Source organism: Amblyraja radiata, chromosome 32, assembly GCF_010909765.2.
Source record: "Amblyraja radiata isolate CabotCenter1 chromosome 32, sAmbRad1.1.pri, whole genome shotgun sequence".
In the NCBI taxonomy this organism is placed as follows: Eukaryota; Metazoa; Chordata; class Chondrichthyes; order Rajiformes; family Rajidae; genus Amblyraja; species Amblyraja radiata.
In genome coordinates, this window is record NC_045987.1 from 12,243,560 (window position 1) to 12,263,371 (window position 19,812).

General features: G+C 45.0%; 1 protein-coding gene across 5 annotated transcripts in view; it reads right to left on the reverse strand.

Moving 5' to 3' along the window:
- Positions 1-19,812, reverse strand: part of ralgds (ral guanine nucleotide dissociation stimulator) — a 121,902-nt gene that overhangs the window by 11,857 nt on the left and 90,233 nt on the right. For all 5 annotated transcript variants that reach the window (XM_033048892.1, XM_033048891.1, XM_033048895.1 and 2 more), the window contains exons 2-9: positions 14,337-14,447; positions 12,190-12,383; positions 11,310-11,381; positions 9,827-10,017; positions 7,817-7,938; positions 6,673-6,888; positions 5,260-5,363; positions 2,830-2,914 (exon numbers count right to left, since the gene is read on the reverse strand). In XM_033048892.1, coding sequence (XP_032904783.1) covers positions 2,830-2,914; positions 5,260-5,363; positions 6,673-6,888; positions 7,817-7,938; positions 9,827-10,017; positions 11,310-11,381; positions 12,190-12,383; positions 14,337-14,447 — 1,095 coding nt within the window. The remainder of the gene's footprint in view (positions 1-2,829; positions 2,915-5,259; positions 5,364-6,672; positions 6,889-7,816; positions 7,939-9,826; positions 10,018-11,309; positions 11,382-12,189; positions 12,384-14,336; positions 14,448-19,812) is intronic.

Below are 19,812 nucleotides of genomic sequence, written 5' to 3' on the forward strand. Positions count from 1 at the left end.
ATTGCAAGTTACTGTAAGAGAAGTTAATTAAGAGCGATGATTGTGGGTTGCCGGGGGTAGAACGGAAACTAAGAGCCGGTCATGGACTGTTTCTAAAGAGTACGGTGGTGACAACTTTCCCCTAGTCACTGCGGGTTTGCCACACATTGGCCTCGGCTGGAAACTCTCCTGCTGCTGGCAAAAGTCATTTCAAAACTTATTGACTGACCTATCAGCTTGGTGAAGAAAGCAGTGTCTTCTGCAAGAACACAGTGACTGGTCCGTAAAAGCAGTTATTTACAGATTATTCATACAACCACATCCTGCCATCATTGCATCTACTTCATGCCTAAAAACGTTGCCCCCACTGTTGCTTCCCAGAATCTGCACTTTAACCACACACTGCAGATCTTATACAATAGCTTCACCGAGCAGCTTTGATAAGGCTTTCTGCAAGTTACTTTTGGTGTTAAAAGTGCAGAATGCTCTTATTATTATTTTTCTATCAGTTGCTTTCACTTTAAGCCTTGTTAAATTCAACAACAATGAAAGCTTGTTTTTCCATTGTGCCTTTCACAATAACCTCCCAAACTTCCTCTCAACAGAATGGCCCAAAGAGGCACATTTCGTGGAGGGGAGAGAGGTGGAGAGGATCAGAGAGAGAGAAATGCAAAGGTTGAGGCCTGCACAGCCCACAATAGTGGAGGCTCGAGCTGGAATTTGGGAAGAGTATTTTGGGAGCCTGTATTTTGTAGAGGCCAGGCCGTAGAAGGATATGAGTATAGGCAGTTGGCCTCAAAAAAATACCTTCACATGCCTCGGACTGTTTCAACAGACACTATAATAAAGAGAGATGACAAAAACAGACGTTGCTGAAAGCACTCAGCGGGTCAGGCAGCAGTTGTGGAAAGAGAATGAGAGTTCATGTTTCAGGAGCGAGACTCTTCATCAGCATTGATCTGAAAAATTAACTCTTGTTTTTCTATCCACAGAAGACGCCCGACCTGCTGAGTGCTTCCATCAATGTCTGTTTTCATTTCTAATTTCCAGCATCTGATGTTGTTTTTGATTATCTTAACAAACAGTGATCTAAATTGGGTACTCGTGACTTCTGTGTAGATGATTCAATCTCTAAGGACAGTGAGAATAAATATTTGCTTGAATTGATTGACAAACTGCTACACATCACACCATAGTGACATGGACATGCAGACGCACCAGTGGAATAACAAACCAACAAATACAAGGATATTTCCACAGTTTTGCCTGATTTAAACAGAATAATAGCCAGTAACTCCCATTTTCTTTTGGCATACTGGGGGCTTTTCCAGGGATCTGACCTTGAGATCATTCAGGTCACAGGCTCCCACTGGCGAGAGCGGTTTCACGCCACACGCTGACACTGGGTGCAAAACTTCATGTATTACCAGAGACGTCTGCTGGAACTCAGAAAGATCCCATGTCTGATTTGCCAAATTTCTTACACCAAGGACCCCTTCCATCATTCAGTATTACAAACTGCTTGTTCGACTTCTTACTATTTATAACGCTGGAGCCCAGAACCCCAGCCAACAAACTAACCAGCAGGTGTGAGCAGGTATGGATTACCCAGGCACAATTATAAATGACTTATTGTTGAGAGTCCTTGAGCAAAGTCCAATTCAGAAAGGCTCATTAGTGTTTTAAACAACCGTCTCTTCAGTTCATAAAGAATACCTGAATATAATTGTATTGAAAGCACAAGCTTTAAACCACAACAATGCATTTCTTTTTGTTTAAGTGTTCTGTGTTAACAATCCCCCAAACACAACTATCTTCAATAATAAAAAACTCTAAGTGGAAAGTTGATGGCGCAGAATTAAAGGCAATGATATACCAGAGGGATCCTGATTCAGTGCATGGTACATAAGACAAATTATCAGACAGTTGATGGGGGTGCCTTAACTTTAGTAGTTTCACTTAACGATCACCCGTACACTAGTTCTATGTTATCTCTCTGCCACAGAAGGTAGTTGAGGCCAGTTCATTGGCTATATTTAAGAGGGAGTTAGATGTGGCCCTTGTGGCTAAGGGGAGAGAAGGCAGGTACGGGATAATGAGTTGGATGATCAGCCATGATCATATTGAATGGCGGTGCAGGCTCGAAGGGCCGAATGGCCTACTCCTGCACCTATTTTCTACGTTTCTATGTTTCTATCCCCTTTTTGTATTTTACATGCCAAGGCAATTTACAGAGGCCAATTGACCTACAAACCTGTGGGAGGAAACCGCAGCACCCAGAGAAAACCCTCATAGTCACAGGGAGAAAGTATAAACTCCATGCAGACAGCACCTATAGTCAAGATTGAACCCGGGTGTCTGGCGCTGTGAGGCAGCAGCTCTATCATTGTGCCGCCCATTGATCTTATTGGGCCCGGGATGGGGCGTCTAGCAGGTCATTCAGGATTGGCATGTCCTATCTCTGTTCAGCCATGCCGGGAGGCGAAAGAGTATGGACACTAATCAAGTCCATGCAGTGATCTTCCACTTGTGTGGGTTTACGGTGGGGTGAACATTCACTGGGTAACAGGATCCCACCAAGATTGGGAAAGAGAACCCTTATGCCCCTGTCCCACTTAGGAAACCTGAACGGAAACCTCTGTAGACTTTGTGCCCCGCCCAAGGTTTCTGTGCTGTTCCCGGAGTTTGCAGGTGGTTGCAGGTAGTGGAAGCAGGTAGGGAGACTGACAAAAACCTCCGGGAACCGCACGGAAACCTTGGGCGGGGCGCAAAGTCCCCAGAGATTTCCGTTCAGGTTTCCTAAGTGGGACAGAAGCATTATAGTTTATTAGAAAGACAGTGAACTCTTACCTTGATGAGCAGCTCACGGCTCAGGGAATGGTTATTGTCATCAGAGAAGATTTCGGACAGTTCTTGGAATATCCGAATGTTCTCTCTGCAAAATTCCAAACGGACATAAAATGTCAGAAGCAGTGCAACACAATTTGCTATTCACAGGAAAACTGATAACTATAGCATATTGAACAACCCTTCAATTAGACAGTCAAATTCCTATTCAGAGCAGAACAGGGGAAACTGGAAATTGAAGCGAGAATTGATTTGTGCACAATTCCAGGAAACCTAATCTGCAAGGTCTTGCTTCCAGAGTACACGTTGTACGTGTTACTGAGGAGCAGGCGCGGGACAATATCCATCCTGTTCACTACATAGAATAGTTTACATCCAAGCACAGCTGGAGATTGTCACAGTGCAACGTGTATTTCCAATCCTTGCTGTACAGGACTGCAGACACCAGGTTATGTACCTCAACATCATCTTGCCCATTCATTTGGTATCTGGTTTCTGTGAAACAACACTGCAATTCTCCATTCGCTAAATTCAAATCGCTGGCTAGTCCACCAGCTTCACAATTTTCATGACATATATTGAAATGTACAAACTATCTCCTTATCCTACACCAACCTTTGAAGGGTAGGGTTTTGGCAACAATGTGAGCCACACCACAAGCACCTGTCAGGAAACTAGAACTGTACCAGCTGGATTCAGGATGGACGAAACCTAAACAGGTTTTCCTTCTTTACTATTCTCAAATATCATGCTCTAAAATGCACATGTAGTAATTATACATGAATACACCACGATTTAACATAAACTACTTTGGCGCAGCTGGTGGAACTGATGTAGAGACCCTGGGACCTGGGTTCGATCCTGACCTCGGGCGCTGTCTGTGTGGCATTTGAATGTTCTCCGTGAGCACATGGCTTTCCTCTGGATGCTCCAGTTTCCTCCCATATCCCATAAGCAACCAGGTTTGTTGGTTGATCGGCCTCTGTGAATTGCCCCTAGTGTGTGGGAAGTGGATGAGTAAATGGGATAACATAGAACTAGTGTGAATGGGCGATGGTTGGTCGGTGTGGACTCGGTGGGCCGATCGGCCTGTTTCCATGCTACTGTATCTATATACTATTAAAACTCTCGTGCCATCCGACCGGCTGCCGTCCGGCTGCCTGTCTGCCTTTTGATTCGTTGACTTTCTGCCTTTTGATTTGTTGACGGCTGCTCCTTCCTATCAGCTTCCAACACACTTCGAAACAAACTTGCAAGACAGGAACACTCTGAACCTTTTACTGCTGCAGCAGGCAGGGGAGGTGCAATTGGATTTTTTTTTAAATCCACTGCTGAGGGAGGCAGGGGAGTGCTGGAATCTTACATTTGGGAACGGCTTCAGTTCCATTGGAGGAGACGAGTGCATGGTGGAATATTGGGTTGGGGGATCACACCATTGGGGGAGCAGACCCAACGGGTCTGCACTTGGTCTAGTATCTCTTAAAACTCTGAAGTAAAGTAGCTCCTTATCTGTCCTTTCTGTGGAAAGATGGTCAAAGTAATTCCAAATGATGCCAACTGTTAAATCTCTTGCTGGGTTAATTTCCATAGAAGGCCTCTAGATGGCAGTAAATTGGAAGGCCTCTAGACGGCACTAAATTGGAAGGCCTCACATTCATTCTCTGGTCACTGCTGTGTTTTCTGAGAGGTGAGAGATGGGCACAAACATTCTGGGTTGAGGGCAGGTCACCATTGCATAGGGTCGAGGCCTAGATATGAAGCTCCATAAGGAAACGGACTGCTCAGGTCACACACACAGAGAATTGCAAATTAGGCAAGGAATGGGGAGAATATCACTCAATAACCACAAGTTGCATTAACACAGCACCTTTTAAACATGAAACATCTCCATGCACTTTACATGAACTTTACAGACATGACATTAAAGCTTATGAAAAGCTATTGAGGCAAATGCTAAGTGACCCAGTTGTTGTGGCAGACTTATTGAGGATCTGAAAGGATAAAAGAGAGGGGTTTAGGAGGGAGTTCCAGGGCTTAGCATCGAAACAACTGAAGAAATGCCAGTCAAAGGGGAAGTGGTTAACCTGGAGCTCAGGAGGCCAGAGATGAAGGAACACAGATCTTTATCTGCGCTCGACTGCAGATAGTTATTGTGTGATGTTACCACGTGGGATCTAAAAATAAGGATCAGGACTTTTAAATAGATCCAGTCAATGAAAATGGGAATGCTGAATGATTGGGAGATGGCTGGAGGTCTGAGCATAATATTACAGAGGGGAAAGATAGGAAATCAAGCAAGAGAATGAAGATTAGAGGCAACAAACTACGAATGAGTTTTCAGCAATAAATGACGTTGAATCCACATCCAAAGAGGAATTAGCACCTTTTTAACATAATAAAGGATTGACAATTTGCACTTTATCTTGGTCTTACCTTGATACCTCATCCCAACTTTTCTTGAGTCTATGGACAGAGTTGCATTGTAGAGCAGAGAGGATGGCTCGTAGCGAGGAGAAATTTTTGAAGATTCTGCACTCCTGTGACAAAGGGAAGGAAGGATTGAAGATGGATTATAAAAGGAATATTTTCTTTTCAACACAGAAGTCTTGTATGTGGACATTTGCCCTTGCTTGATTATTCTGAACACACATGGTTAATAACAGCCATGTGTTATGCTGTGCTTCCAAACTTTAAATCAGAGTGATTAAGAGGCCACAGCTTGTGACTGAGAGTCACAGAGAGATTTCCATTCCTTATTGTTCTACTTTTCCCCACAATATCCCATTGTATTTCCTCACCCCAGCAGCTCTGTAGGGAAAAGCATTCAACTCCTAGTGGAGTCATCAAACCACCTGGCCTGGCCATGACAGCCCTTTACTCATTCACTCAGGGAGCTAGTGGATTAGGATTACGTTTATTATTTTCATGTGCACCGAGGTACAGTGAAAAGCTATGTTTTCCAAGCAGATCTGGTATACTATATATAAACACAATCAAGTTAAAGCCAAGTGCACTAGATAAAGCAATGGGGAAGTTACAAATTGCAGAATATAGTGGCGCATCGGTTCCATAGTGTTTATTATAGACAATAGACAATAGGTGCAGGAGTAGGCCATTTGGCCCTTCGAGCCAGCACCGCCATTCAATGTGATCATCCCCATTCAGTACCCCGTTCCGGCCTTCTCCCCATATCCCCCGACTCCGCTATTTTTAAGAGCCCTATCTAGCTCTCTCTTGAAAGCATCAAGAGAACCTGCCTCCACCCCCCTCTGAGGCAGAGAATTCCACAGACTCACCACTCTCTGTGAGAAGAAGGGTTTCCTCGTCTCCGTTCTAAATGGCTTACTCCTTATTCTTAAACTGTGGCCCCTGGTTCTGGACTCCCCCAACATGGGGAAGATGTTTCCTGCCTCTAGCGTGTCCCAGCCCTTAACAATCTTATGAGGGAAGTTAATTGAAAAGTGGAAAGTGCTGGTGGCGTTGGGTGTGTAGAATAAGGTATGGGCAGCACAATGGAGATGGGGAGGTCTTGTGGCTAAAGCTCCAGGAACATCTCCAACCAGAGTTGGCAACTTAAGCTCTGGGCTGTAATGGAGATGCAGTGACTTATCCAGATATTGCCATGTTCACTGACTCCTCTTAGACTGGGATTCCACCATTTGGGATGGTCATGAATGCCTTTCCAATACAACGCTGGTGCTTAGAAATATTTCTCATACACCTGCCTCACTTCTAACTTAGGTACACAAAATTGCTGGGGAAACTCAGCAGGTGCAGCAGCATCTATGGAGCGAAGGAAATAGGCGACGTTTCGGGCCGAAACCCTTCTTCAGACTTCTAACTTACCCTGGCCACATCAATCCATCGCTCTATGATCTTGGCTCTCTGTTGAGGCTTCAACGTCTTGTCACTCAAACAGGTTGCAATGACACAATTGGTGACCCGGTTAAACTGTGTGACGGTGGCGCGTATTGTTGGTGCCACATGTTCCTTCCCCTTCTTATCCCTCTGGGACCAGATGCTTCCCAGGCAGTGATATGGAACTACTTTCTTGAACAACTCCTGCACAAAAGAAATACAAACTCATAACCTGAACATCCAGAAAACAGAACAATCATAGAAAATCAACAACCCTCTGTACGTTGATTTATTTGAATAATTGTGAATTTCAGTGCATTCTAGAGGGGCGGACTAGTCTACATGTGTTCCAATGTAAGTGATCAAATTCATGTCCCAGGGCGGAGCCTGATACAGTTGGCATGAATGTGACAATGCATATCTCCCTCTAAACTGGGAATTCTTACAGGGCCACCACAACCAAGCGTGCTCCATGAACTAGCCCACCCTAGGGAGCTCAAAATTGTCAGATATTCAACCTTTGTATCCCTCTGCCTGCTTAAATACAAGGTGAAAATATTCATTCAGCTGGGTAAGTTGGCGCTGTAGAAAGTTAACAACATTGAATCTAATCCACAAAGTGCAACGGAGAAAACTACCAAGCGTTGAAAGAAGGTAGACAAAAATGCTGGAGAAACTCAGCAGGTGCAGCAGCAGCTATGCAGCGAAGGAAATAGGCAATGTTTCGGGCCGAAACCCTTCTTCAGTCAGAAGAAGGGTTTCGGCCCGAAACGTTGCTTATTTCCTTCGCTCTAGAGATACTGCTGCACCCATTGAGTTTCTCCAGCACTTTTGTCTACCTTCGATTTTCCAGCATCTGCAGTTCCTTCTTAAACAAAGTGTTGGAAGAACTCAGTGGGTCAGGCAGGATCTGAGGAGGGAATGGATAGACGACATTTTGGGTCGGGCCCTCAGATGCTGCCTGAGTTCCTCCAGCACCTTGTTCCTCCAGCAGTACACTATAAATTAATTTAAAGTTCAAGCCAATAGTTCCTCCGGGGCACAGGAATGGGAGATGATTTCTCATTGCCAATCAACAAATCATCTCTGTGCTTTCACAGTCGGGTAAGCGACAAGCCTCATGTCCACTCACCGCGTCCATTAAGGTGAACTGTTCGGCCACCACATTGGCAACAAAGGAGAGGAAGTCAGGCTTTGGCTCTTCAAAACCGTTCTCCTCAACCATCGTGAAGGTACAGCTACGGTGATCTGCCGCTGTAAACACAACACAAGATATAGTCAACAATCATCAGCTTTCCACTTCACCGTCAGGTCAGGAGTGACAGGTTAGGTTCTCAACTGTCTCTTACTAGTCCTATCTGTTCACCACTGACAGCTATGTCTTCAACTGTCTGTCCCGAGAATTCACTCCCTTTTGCCTCTCCCAATTTCTCCTTCTTTAAAGTACTCTTTGAAAAACATCTCTTCTCGTTTAGTTTAGAGATAAAGCATGGAAACAGGTCATTCAGCCCAAGTCCACACTGACCAGGCACGGAAATCGCTTTCAAAACATGCGGGGGACACAATGTCTTGGCGGCCACTCGTGTGCATGCGCGCGCGCACAAACACACACACATGCGAGACTTCGGCCGTGGCCCCTGTGGACAGTAACATCGGGAGTTGACCTGGTCGGTGACTGACTCCGAACTCCAGCAACAGCAGCTTCGTCCGCCCTGAAACGTGGGACTTGAATCGGCCCGTTCGCGGGGCCTTTCATCGGCCGACGGGGGCTTCATCATCGTGAGCCTCGATGCAGCAGTTTCATTTTAAGCTGCGCCGGTCGCTGAAAGGCCCTGCAAATGGGCCGATTCAGCCCTTAGAAAGCGTTTGATAAAGTCCGGATTACAAAACATGGGGCGGAGGGGGATGGTCCCACACCTCTCCATACACACTCAGAGCAATTTCACAGAGTCCAATCAACCTACAAACCCACAATTCTTTGGGATGTGGGTGGAAAGCCACAAGGTCACAGGGAGAATGTGCAAACTCCACATAGGCAGCACCCAAGGTCAGGATCGAACCCGGGTCTTTGGCTGTGAGGCAGCAGCTCTACTAGCCACCTGGACGTGGGCTTAAAATCTTATTTATCTGCAGAAAATGGTGGAAATTCCTTGTAGATCAGATAGAAAAACAGTTAACATTTATGGTCAATTTTTATGGAAAACCATCAACCTGAAATATAAGCACTTTATCTAATCTCCAAAAATGCTACCAGACCTGCTGAGTGTCTCTAGCATTTTTTCTTTCAGGATTTCACAATATTATAGTTTTTTGATTCCAATCTCTTTGCCTTGCACAGTCCAATGAGTTTGATAACATTCTTGGGATGTTGAAAGCAATCGGTAAACATGAGTTGCGGTTATTCAACTTTTTAGAAACCATTGCAAGCAAAATAATTGGAAACAGACTGGGCAGGCAATAACTGCTGCCACAGACCACATGGATATATGGTGTTCAGCACATTGCAAGCAGCGTGTTGCTGGATTCGCAGAAACACACAATAGCCGGGACGAGAACATTGTGGAGATTATTTACATACACAGAAGCAACAACATATCTTTTGTTCTTGTCTGTATTTCTAGCTTCACTCCATCTCGCATGTTTCATATTTCCTCGTGACAGTGACTGTTTGGCCTGTTAACTCTTTGCTGTTTTCAAAGTAATCCCATCAATCGCAGTATCTAAATTATTCCCGCTCACACGCCCATCAGCTACACTGTTAGATCCAGTTGGGGTAGTTTAAGGTACCTAATGAATCTACCAACCAGCAAGTGTCTGAATGGGGAAGGAAACCAGAGCACCTGGAATAAACCCACTTGGAGAAGAGGCAAACTCCATCGTCAACACCAAAGGTCTATATCGATCCAGGATTACTGAAGTTGTGAGGTTGCACCAAACCCCACAGAGTCTCCTCCCTGTAACCCTCTTTATCATTGTGAGGGTGAGTGGTGGTGGTCGCCAACAGCCATCTTATACCCACTGCCAGGAAGTAATATTACAAGTGAGAGACTAAGTGCCAGGAGAAAGTGAACGTGTTGTGGCATCTTTCTCTTGTGTGCAGGGTGGGGTTTGGGGGTGTGGGCATGGTGCTGCAAGAACCTACCTTGAACAAGGTCCAGCTCTTTGTGCCTTTGGAATGAGCCAAGGAGGACATGAGCACGGCGTTGCAGATCCGAACCTGGAAACATCTGATGGATGTAAGTGTAGAGATGCTTCAAGCAGGAATAATCCGGTGGCTTCCTGAAATCTTCAGAATACTGATCGAGCCAGGCTCCAAGAATGTTTGAAATGGTACTGAAAGAAGAATACGAAAAACATGTGAACACCTGGCGATGAATGACTAATGCTTTATGACAAACAGCAAACGGCTGTATTACCATGGCTCGTTGGCTGGCTGAAGGGCATATTTCGTGCCGTACAGCTCAATGATTCATTGACAGGTACAAATCCTGCCACTCTTACCTATCTCAATTCATGCCTGGCTCCTTCACACTAAAGGGTTGACTCTTAATTGCCTTCTGAAATAGTCATGCGACCATCTTGGTTCAGGGTAAAATGAGCAATGCAGAAAGAAATGCTGCCTTAGCCTCGCGAATAAATAATAAACATTTTCATGGATAGCCGAGCACTGACTGTAGAGGGTAAAGGAAGTTTGTCTACCTCATCTCCACCACTGACTAACCTGGCTTGCATGGAATTCATTCCTTACAACCTCCAGAGGTAGGTTTAGAGTTTTTCCCCCTTACCAAAGAAAAACAAAACCCATCGTCAGAGCATCTGTTTATGTATGAGCAAAGGTCAATGAGAATTAAACTGCTTCCAAAGAACATCAAACTTACAGCCCACATCTAAGCAGATGCCAATCCCCTCAACATTCACTGGCACAGCACAAATGTGCAAAGCAAGAAAACTTGGCACCTAGAAATAGCCCTCCCTCACAAATAACAATCATTCTCATTTGACAGTACTGTTCTTTTCAGAATGCAACAAGTTTTAGCAAAAACTGTTACTCAGTATTAGACAATAGACAATAGGTGCAGGAGTAGGCCATTCAGCCCTTCGAGCTAGCACCGCCATTCAATGTGATCATGGCTGATCATCCCCAATCAGTACCCCATTCCTGCCTTCTCCCCATATCCCCTGACTCTGCTATTTTTAAGAGCCCTATCTAGCTCTCTCTTGAAAGCTTCCAGAGAACCTGCCTCCACCTCCCTCAGAGGCAGGGAATTCCACACTCACAACTCTCTGTGAGAAAAAGTGTTTCCTCGTCTCGGTTCTAACTGGCTTACTCCTTATTCTTAAACTATGGCCCCTGGTTCTGGACTCCCCAACATCAGGAACATGTTTCCTGCCTCTAGCGTGTCCAAGCCCTTAACAATCTTATATGATTCAATGAGATTCCCTCTCATCCTTCTAAACTCCAAGCCCAGCTGCTCCATTCTCTCAGAATATGACAGTCCCGCCATCCCGGGAATTAGCCTTGTAAACCTACGCTGCACTCCCTCAATAGCAAGAATGTCCTTCCTCAAATTCTGAGATAAATGATTAATAATGCTGTAGAAGTATTGGTACACAAAAGGCCTTACTTTTTCAATTCCATCCTGTCATCAGGTGTAAGTTTAGAAACGTCTCCATTCATTTGATGCAAATTTCCATATCTGTAAGAAACACGAGAGATTTAAACAAATGAGTTCAGGTTATATGAAGGGAAAACAATTTGATGAGACTGAATATCCAGTTACTGTAGCTTCTCGTTCTAAAGGACTCGGGTTTGATCCCGTCTCTCTGCTGGATCAGCTGGTGATGCACCATGCAGATTCCAGGGGGGTTGGAGTAGTGGCCTGAGGGTTTCTGCTGGGCCAGTTGTACTGGGTCATGAGAGGAAAGACTCAGACTGGAGTGCAGTTTCAACATCCAATACTTCAGCCAAATAACCATTCTCAATGCGAAAAGCCAGATATTAGCTTTACTGGTGAGCTATAGAGTGAGCAGAACTGTCACAATGGGAATGCCAGCTCTTGCTTAGCCCTAATAAACTAAAGGACACCATGCCTCCAAGTCTTTTATCAGCTCTTTACCAGTGAAGCTACAGGGGTGGCTCGATTGAATTTGCCAGTGACAAAAATTAGCTGAGGTAATTACACTCGTGCTCCACACATCTCTTCATTGTAACGTTCTATTCCTTTCTGCCTCAAGTATTTAACTAGTTTTCTCTTCAATACATTTGCTTCAGCTCGAGCTCACAATGTTGAGCTCTACATGTAAGTGCTCCTTGGGAAGAGCTTTCCCCTTAATTTGCTTTTAATGACTTGCTTTTATTTAAGTCCCCCTCTATCTCATCTCTTTACAAGCACAAATTAACTTTACGTTAAGCCTATCGAATCTTCACACGGCTTAACGGCCTCTATTGAGTCACCGTCCCCAGCTGTCTCCGCTCTAGGGAACAGGCCAGCCCGCTGCAGTCACCTGTTGAGCAGTAGGTCCAACACTTGTTTGGTTGATGCGAAGGCCCTGTAAGTGCAGAGGAAGATGGTGACGTAGGTGGAGTCATTGCCTTTAAAGGCCGATACCAGGTATTCCACGAGTTTCTCCAGGGTCCCGGCCTTGATGGTCCGAATTTTGCACGTTTCGTACAGATTCATGGCAGACTCATTCTCCACCTGTTAAGAAGAAGCAGAGGCATGTCATAGGGGGTACAAGGAACTGCGGATGATGGAATCGTGAGCAAAACACAGAGTACTGGAGGAACTCAGCCGGTCCGTCAGTATCGGTGAAGAAAATGAACAGGTGAAGAAGTTTTGGGTCGAGACCCTTCTCCAATCTAAAGAAGAGTCCCAACCCAAAACATCACCTGTCCATTCCCGACAGAGATGCTGCCTGACCTGCTGAGTGCTTCCAGTGCCTTGTGAGATGCACATCATGTCAGGACGCAAGGGACCCAGGGTTAAAAGCATTAAACTGTAGACAAGACATTCAGAACTGAACGCCCTGATATCACTGCTGTTGAAATGGCCTGGGACAAGGTCAGCTTCTTGCCCGCTGCTACATGGTATTGCATAAACAACAACAAAACATTATTACAGCCCTAAATGCCAGCTCCCATGATGGCTCGGGCAAAATTATCCAGGGAGGGGCTGAGTAACACAAGCCAATCAGACAAAATGCAACATGAAAGTAAGCTAGAAATTCCAGTGTAAGTAATACAAATGGCCAGACGCACACAGCCAAGAGCATACATTGAGGGAGAAACAGTGGATAGAGTCACAGAGTCATGAGGCATGACAACAAGTCCTCAGCCCAACTCATCCATGCCGACCAAAATGCTCAATCTAAGCCAGTCCCATTTGCCTGTGTTTGGGCAAACCTTTCCTATCCATGTACCTGTCCAAATGTTTTTAAAATGCTGTTATTGTACCTGCCTCAACTAGCTGGTCTGGCAGGTCCTCCTGTATACCCATCACCCTCTGTGTGGACAAAGCTGCCCTTCAGGTTCCTATTAAATCTTTCCTCTCACGTTTAAAAACACCCCTGGACTATCTGTGATCAGACTTTACTGGCTTTATCTTGCGCTAAACATTATTCCCTTTATCATGTATCTGTACACTGCGGATGGCTTGATTGTAATCATGTATTGTCTTCTCGCCGACTCGTTAGCACGCAATACAATCCAGGTTTTCAATGTACCGTGGTACAGGTGACAATAAACTATACTAAACTATGCTCTCTAGTTTTTTGGTACCTCTATTCTGGGAAAAATACATGATGCATTTATTCAGCCTGTTCACCTCATGATTTTATACACCTCTATAAGTTCACCCCTCGTTGTCCTGCGCTCCAAGGAATAAAGACCTAGCCTGCCCAAACTTTCCCAATAGCTCAAGCCAGACTCCTGACGGGCACCCGAAAAAGGGACCACATCACCCCGATCCTGGCCTCTCTCCACTGGCTCCCTGTGCGGTTCCGTATACATTTCAAGACCCTCCTCTATGTCTACAAAGCCCTCAATGGGCTTGCCCCCTCCTACATTAACAGTCTTCTCACCCACCACTCCACCTCCAGGTCCCTCAGATCGGCCGACTTGGGGCTGCTGAATATCCCGCGGTCTAGGCATAAGCTTGGGGCGACCTCGCCTTTGCGGTTGCAGCTCCTAGACTGTGGAACAGCATCCCCCTTCCCATCAGAACTGCCCCTTCCATTGACTCCTTTAAGTCACGACTAAAAACGTATCTATACTCCCAAGCCTTTCCTGACGTCCACTGAACGAGGGCTATATGTATGTAGTTTGTTTGTTTATACTATTCTTATAACAAATGTAAAGCACTTTGGCCAACGAGAGTTGTTTTTTAAATGTGCTATATAAATAAATGTGACTTGACTCTAGTCCTGGCCACATCCTCGCACGCAACCTCAGCACTCCTTCCACACACAGGTGTGACAGAAATGCAAATGTATCGCTTGTTCTTCTACATCTTTGTCTTTAATGGTCACTCAAAGCAATTATTTTGAATGTTGCTAATAATAACCATGAGCGGGTTACTGGTGGGAACTGGCGGAGTTGGGGGTGGTCCCGGCACTGTGGGATTTTGGTAGTGATGTACTGGGTCAATGCTTACCCCAAGCCATCGTTGTCCTTTGCTCGCTGTGTGGTGCACCTGCACCCTCCTCAGCGTTATGGTATAGATTGCACCGTCTTCTGTCTCCTCACCAATCTCCTGCGCTGCGCTCTGTAAGGCAAATACACCTTTAACTACAATGCCCCATGTAACCTTCAGCTCTTGTGAATAAAAGCAGAACATGCTGCAAGCTCTCAGCAGCTCAGGCAGTATCTGTGGAGAGCGAAGCAGAGAGAGCATTTCAGGTTTGTGGCCTTTCTTGGAAATGCTGCCAAACCTGTCGAGTACCTCCCGCAGTTTCTGTTTTTCGTTTTGGATTCCCAACATCGTAGTTATTTGCTTTTTGAAGTCCGCAGACACACCACTCAGCAGTATGTTTAAGAAGGAACTGCAGATGCTAGAAAATCGAAGGTACACAAAAATGCTGGAGAAACTCAGCGGGTGCAGCAGCATCTAAGGAGCGAAGGAAATAGGCAACGTTTCGGGCCGAAACCCTTGGGTTTCGGCCCGAAACGTTGCCTATTTCCTTCGCTCCATAGATGCTCCTGCACCCGCTGAGTTTCTCCAGCATTTTTGTGTACCCACTCAGCAGTATGTCTCATTGGGAAACTCTGCTGATTTTTTTTCCATTCGTTCCCAGCCCTGGATACTGAAGGCATGTGTAGGCAAGAAGACACAAAGCACTGGAGCAGCGCAGCGGGCTAGGCTGCATCCCCGGAGGATTTGAGACAGTAACGTTTTGGGTTGGGACCCTTCTTCAGAGTCTGCATCTGCAGTTTCTTGTGAATTCGCACAGTGCAGCCACTGTGCCCAGAGAACAGTGTCACGGGTTGTTGGGACACAGTGGGAACTGCTACCGGCCGGGAGATGGTTACCCTCTGTAACCATGTAGCCAGGCAGCCCGGTTGCATTTGTTTTTCCACTCATTGCCGCAGCCTGAATGTTTTGGAGAGAGCTGTTTTCTTTCAAGCGCTGACATCTGATTAGAGGCTAAACCTTAAATCAAAATAACACTACTTACACCTACTGTCAGCTTGTGACAAAAGGCAGTTTAGTAGCACAGGCATCCCTCAAGCTTTCAGTGACGAACCAAAGCACTGATACAATGATGTACTGGATCAATTCAGTTAGATAGAGCTCTAGGGGCTAGTGGAATCAAGGGTTACGGAGAGAAGGCAGGCACGGGTTATTGATTGGGGACGATCAGCCATGATCACAATGAATGGCGGTGCGAAGGGCCGAATGGCCTCCTCCTGCACCTATTTTCTATGTTTTCTATGCTGGGCCCACATCAGACACGAGTAGGGGATCTCGACGATACTGCCCCACCACCTTGACCCACATTGGTCAGTGTGGGAACTTCTAATGTTTGCTGATCCCAAGACCCTTCGACAGCAATACTGTTGGGTGTCCACAAGTAACTTGGGGATGGGTGGTGGTCAGGATTGTCAGTCTGCAGTGACTCCGGGTTAGCACGCACGTCTCTGCTATTTTGACAAATTAAGGGAGACACAGAAGAGAATTTGCAGAATGCATTGAGGAGCACCTGTGCAGAATACTGTTGAAGATAAGTCAACAAAAGCCCATCAAACTATTTCTAGATTTCGCGCCTGTCATGGAGATCTGAAAGTTGTATTTCTAACAACTTCATTAGTAAACTTGCAATTGCATAATATCCTACTCATCCATTGTATGTGTGCCTTGTAGTACATCTGTTTACCATAGTTACATGATGTCAGCAAGGCATCCCAATCATTCTCTGTCTGAGGTGTTTGCTTTGCAGAGCCCAGCCTCCATGGGCTGTTGTGGGAATGCCTTAAAACTGTGGCATTTCCTCAGAGCTTTCGCGGCAGCTGTACTACGTGCCAGCCCCTCCCTCCGCACGTAATCCTGCATGGAATGTGCCAGTTGGCAACACTCAGTTACGAGCAGCTCCCTGTACTTGATGACCAACAGGTCCCGGGCAGACCAAAGTGTATTTTTCACTGAGCTAATGATAACCCAGCAGCAATCAATGTTTGTCGCTGTGTGCATCACTGAGAACAATCCATAGAGCCCTGGGATAGAGTGAGCAAGGGATGAGCCTTAGCACACACACACTACAGTTTTCCTTGGACAACACACTCTGTGGGAGATGGGCATCAACTCATTCCCTCCACGGTAGCCTCAAAGGCCAGATACCGTGGTGCCCAGATTCCGGCTGTTCTGAATGTCGAACTGGCATTTAGGCCAAGAGCCTTTAGGAGTTCCGCAAAAGAGTTACTGTTAAAAACCCCTCTGACATTACGCATGCTGTAAACAAACCAGAGCTGTAGTTTGACACTCTTTGTTCTCCGGACAAGCAGAAGAGGAGGGCGGTGCAGCAGTTTATTAGAGGGAGGGAATGTAACAAAGGCAGCCTGCCATGTCCAATAAAAACACATTGCAACAATGTGCCCAGCATCACCATTCCTGCTGTTTTCTTGGTAATTAGAGTGTCCCCTGTAGCTTGTCTTGCCCTAAATATTAATGAACGATGAGGCAGTCACGGGGAAGTAGACAGGGCATTGCCATGGTGATACACAATATTTCTCTGGACAGCCCATTAAAACCCTGCTGTTGCAGACAAATTGAGTTTGACATCTTATTTTACAGATTACAGATTAGTTTATTGTTATCTACACCAGGATGCAATGAATTTCACATTGAGCTCAGAGTAAACAAAGTACATAGAGTATTGATAAACGCAACAATAAATATGAGTGCAAAAGAATGATGTGATATTGTAGTGCAAAAGAATATTAAAGTACAATAATGGAAACACTAATGAGGTGGAGTTTAGCGTACGTAGCAGCCCCCTCTGGGAATGTGGTATGAAAAAAGCCATGGTTTCAGGAGTGATAGCAGCGGGCATGAAGTTGTTCTTAAAGTCGGGACGTCTTGTTTTTTCAAGCTCCCTTATCTCCTCACAAATGGTGGAAGAGGGAAAAGGAAATGGCCAGGGTGGCAGGAATCCTAGACAATGTATTTACACATTGCAGTCACACTGTGTAGATGGTGGACAGATTCAATGTTTAGACCAGGGGTGGGGAACCTTTTCATGTTGGAATGCTGCATTAAGTTAGCTGTAATCTAATAAGGCCGCATCCAAGAAACTTCAATTAGATATACTTCAAAATGTACACCATTTTGTAAAAATCTAACTACTATGTACAGGTACTAACTTCAAGAAAATGAAAAAATGTTCTTCATTCTAAAGTTAACTAACCTTCTAATGACTTTGTTGTGACTGCTTTTTGTGGGAACGCATTTGAATATTTGGTTGCAACATGGAGGTACGCAGTTTCAGCTGATCTTCTAGATGGGTATCCGTCATTTGTGACCTTAAGGGCGTCTTGATTTGGGTTAGGTAGGAGAATGTAGATTTGCAGCAATAAGTGGTTGAAAAGCAAGAAAGCATTTCTCGTGCGGGGAAGGATTATTTTGTTGAATCTTCTTTTACTCTTTGGTATTTTAAATACGTTCATTTTGAGATTAAAATAAAAATAGTAATAGACGAACAAAAACATATTAATACAAATAAAAAGATTTGTTCGACAAAAATTGGATTCATTCAAAAGGCCGCACTTAATGGCCTAGAAGGCCGTAGGTTCCCCACCCCTGGTTTAGATGGAGTCCAAATCAAGCCTATGCTTTGTCCTGATAGATGGGCTTCTTGAATTGTTGCAGCTATACTCATCCAGGCAAGCACAGAGTTGTCTCTGACACTCCTGAATCATGCCAGTAAAATGCCAGAGGTGAAGTCTTGTCAAACATTAACAAGCCATTACTGTGTGTGCGGCTTTTCCGTCAGAGTGTGACTCTCCCACATTATGCACTCAGTGAATCATTACACTCCTTGATTTGCTGGCCCTGGGTTGAAATCAATTTCTATTTCCTACCTTAACCATTAATAGCTCGTTGAAGGAAGACAAAATGATAGCTTCTACCAGAAATGTACCTATATTGTAAGGTGTCCTTGGAGATCTTGGAACCTCTCTCAAGGTAGTGGTTTAAACTTAATGACATTCTCTCATCCACCACTGTAAGCTCCACCTTCAGCTGATTGGGTCAACTGGCCACTGTAAATTCACCCTATTATGTAAGTGGGTGGTCGAACCTGGTCTTTGGGAACATGGGGAGAATAAATGGATGCGGTGTCGAAATTCTGGCACAATGGACATTGAGCTCCAGATTTTCCTCCTTCGATCAAATTCTCTTTTTAAACTCCTTAACATTTGTCCTTTTGTGATAATTATGTACCTCAGTACCCCTTATGTGACCCATAGTTAATATCTCCAAGAAGAGGCCCAGGACGATTTGTTATGTTAAAGACTCCAAATAAATACATGTGCTCGGAGTTGTTATACTGCGGACTCGGATGGAATCTGCCGAGAATATAACTTCTTATGATCAGTGTTCTGCCTACCTTTTAATTAAAATGGAGATGGTGTGTGAAACCTATCACTAATTTAAAAACTGGCTCCTTAGGATGACAGTGTCTGTGCAGTATTGAGACCAGTTGTTAAAAAATTTGCCTTTGATGCTATGAGAGCCAAAATTTACTATGCAGAATCTCCAAAAGGTGAATAGAAAAATCTGAACTGGATTTATTCAGGTGGTGAACCATTTACTGTTTGGTGCATTAATTTACAATATTAAAACACCAGCAGGTGCTTCACATTGCAAATGTTCAAAGTCCAGCAACTGTTTTATGGGCAGATACAACATGGTCAGCCAGTCTATCACAATCAGCAGAGATACACATTCAGTTCTAATCTAAGGATGGAGCTAAGGGATAGCTCTCTCTTCTGTTTGCACATGGGAGGCCTGTGAAAAGCTTTAAAGCCCTGTCCTACGGTATGAGTTCATTCCAAGAGCTCTCCCGAGTATAAAAAAAAATCAAACTCGTGGTAAGCACGGAGAACGAACGTAACGGGTACGTCGGAGCTCGGGGACGTCTCTTAGCGGCTCGTAACGATAACGGCGGGTACTCGGGAAGACTCGCTAATGGCAGGTAAGCATGGGAAGACTCGTGAAGATTTTTCAACATGTTGAAAAATGTCCACGAGAGCCCCGAGTACCGACGAGTGGCCATTGCAGTAAATCTCCGAGTTCGAATCAGGGCAAACTCGGGAGAGCTCTTGGAAAGAACTCATACCGTGGGACAGGGCTATTAGTTTAGCTCCACAAATATCATGCCAAGTATAGCTATTAAATATCGCCCAGGCAAAAGAACCAACATGGTTTACATTGGCTTCATATGATCGTGACTGCACTTCCTGAAAGAGCAGAGGAAACTGATTCAACAGTACGTTTTGCGACGGTATTCGATAAATATCTGTGATGGTATCGTTTACATGGAAAGAGAGGGGTATCGTGTTAGTCAAACACACGAGCACGAGCATAAATAAGCTGAATGGCCTGCTACTGCAGTGAGAGATTCTATATTTAACCT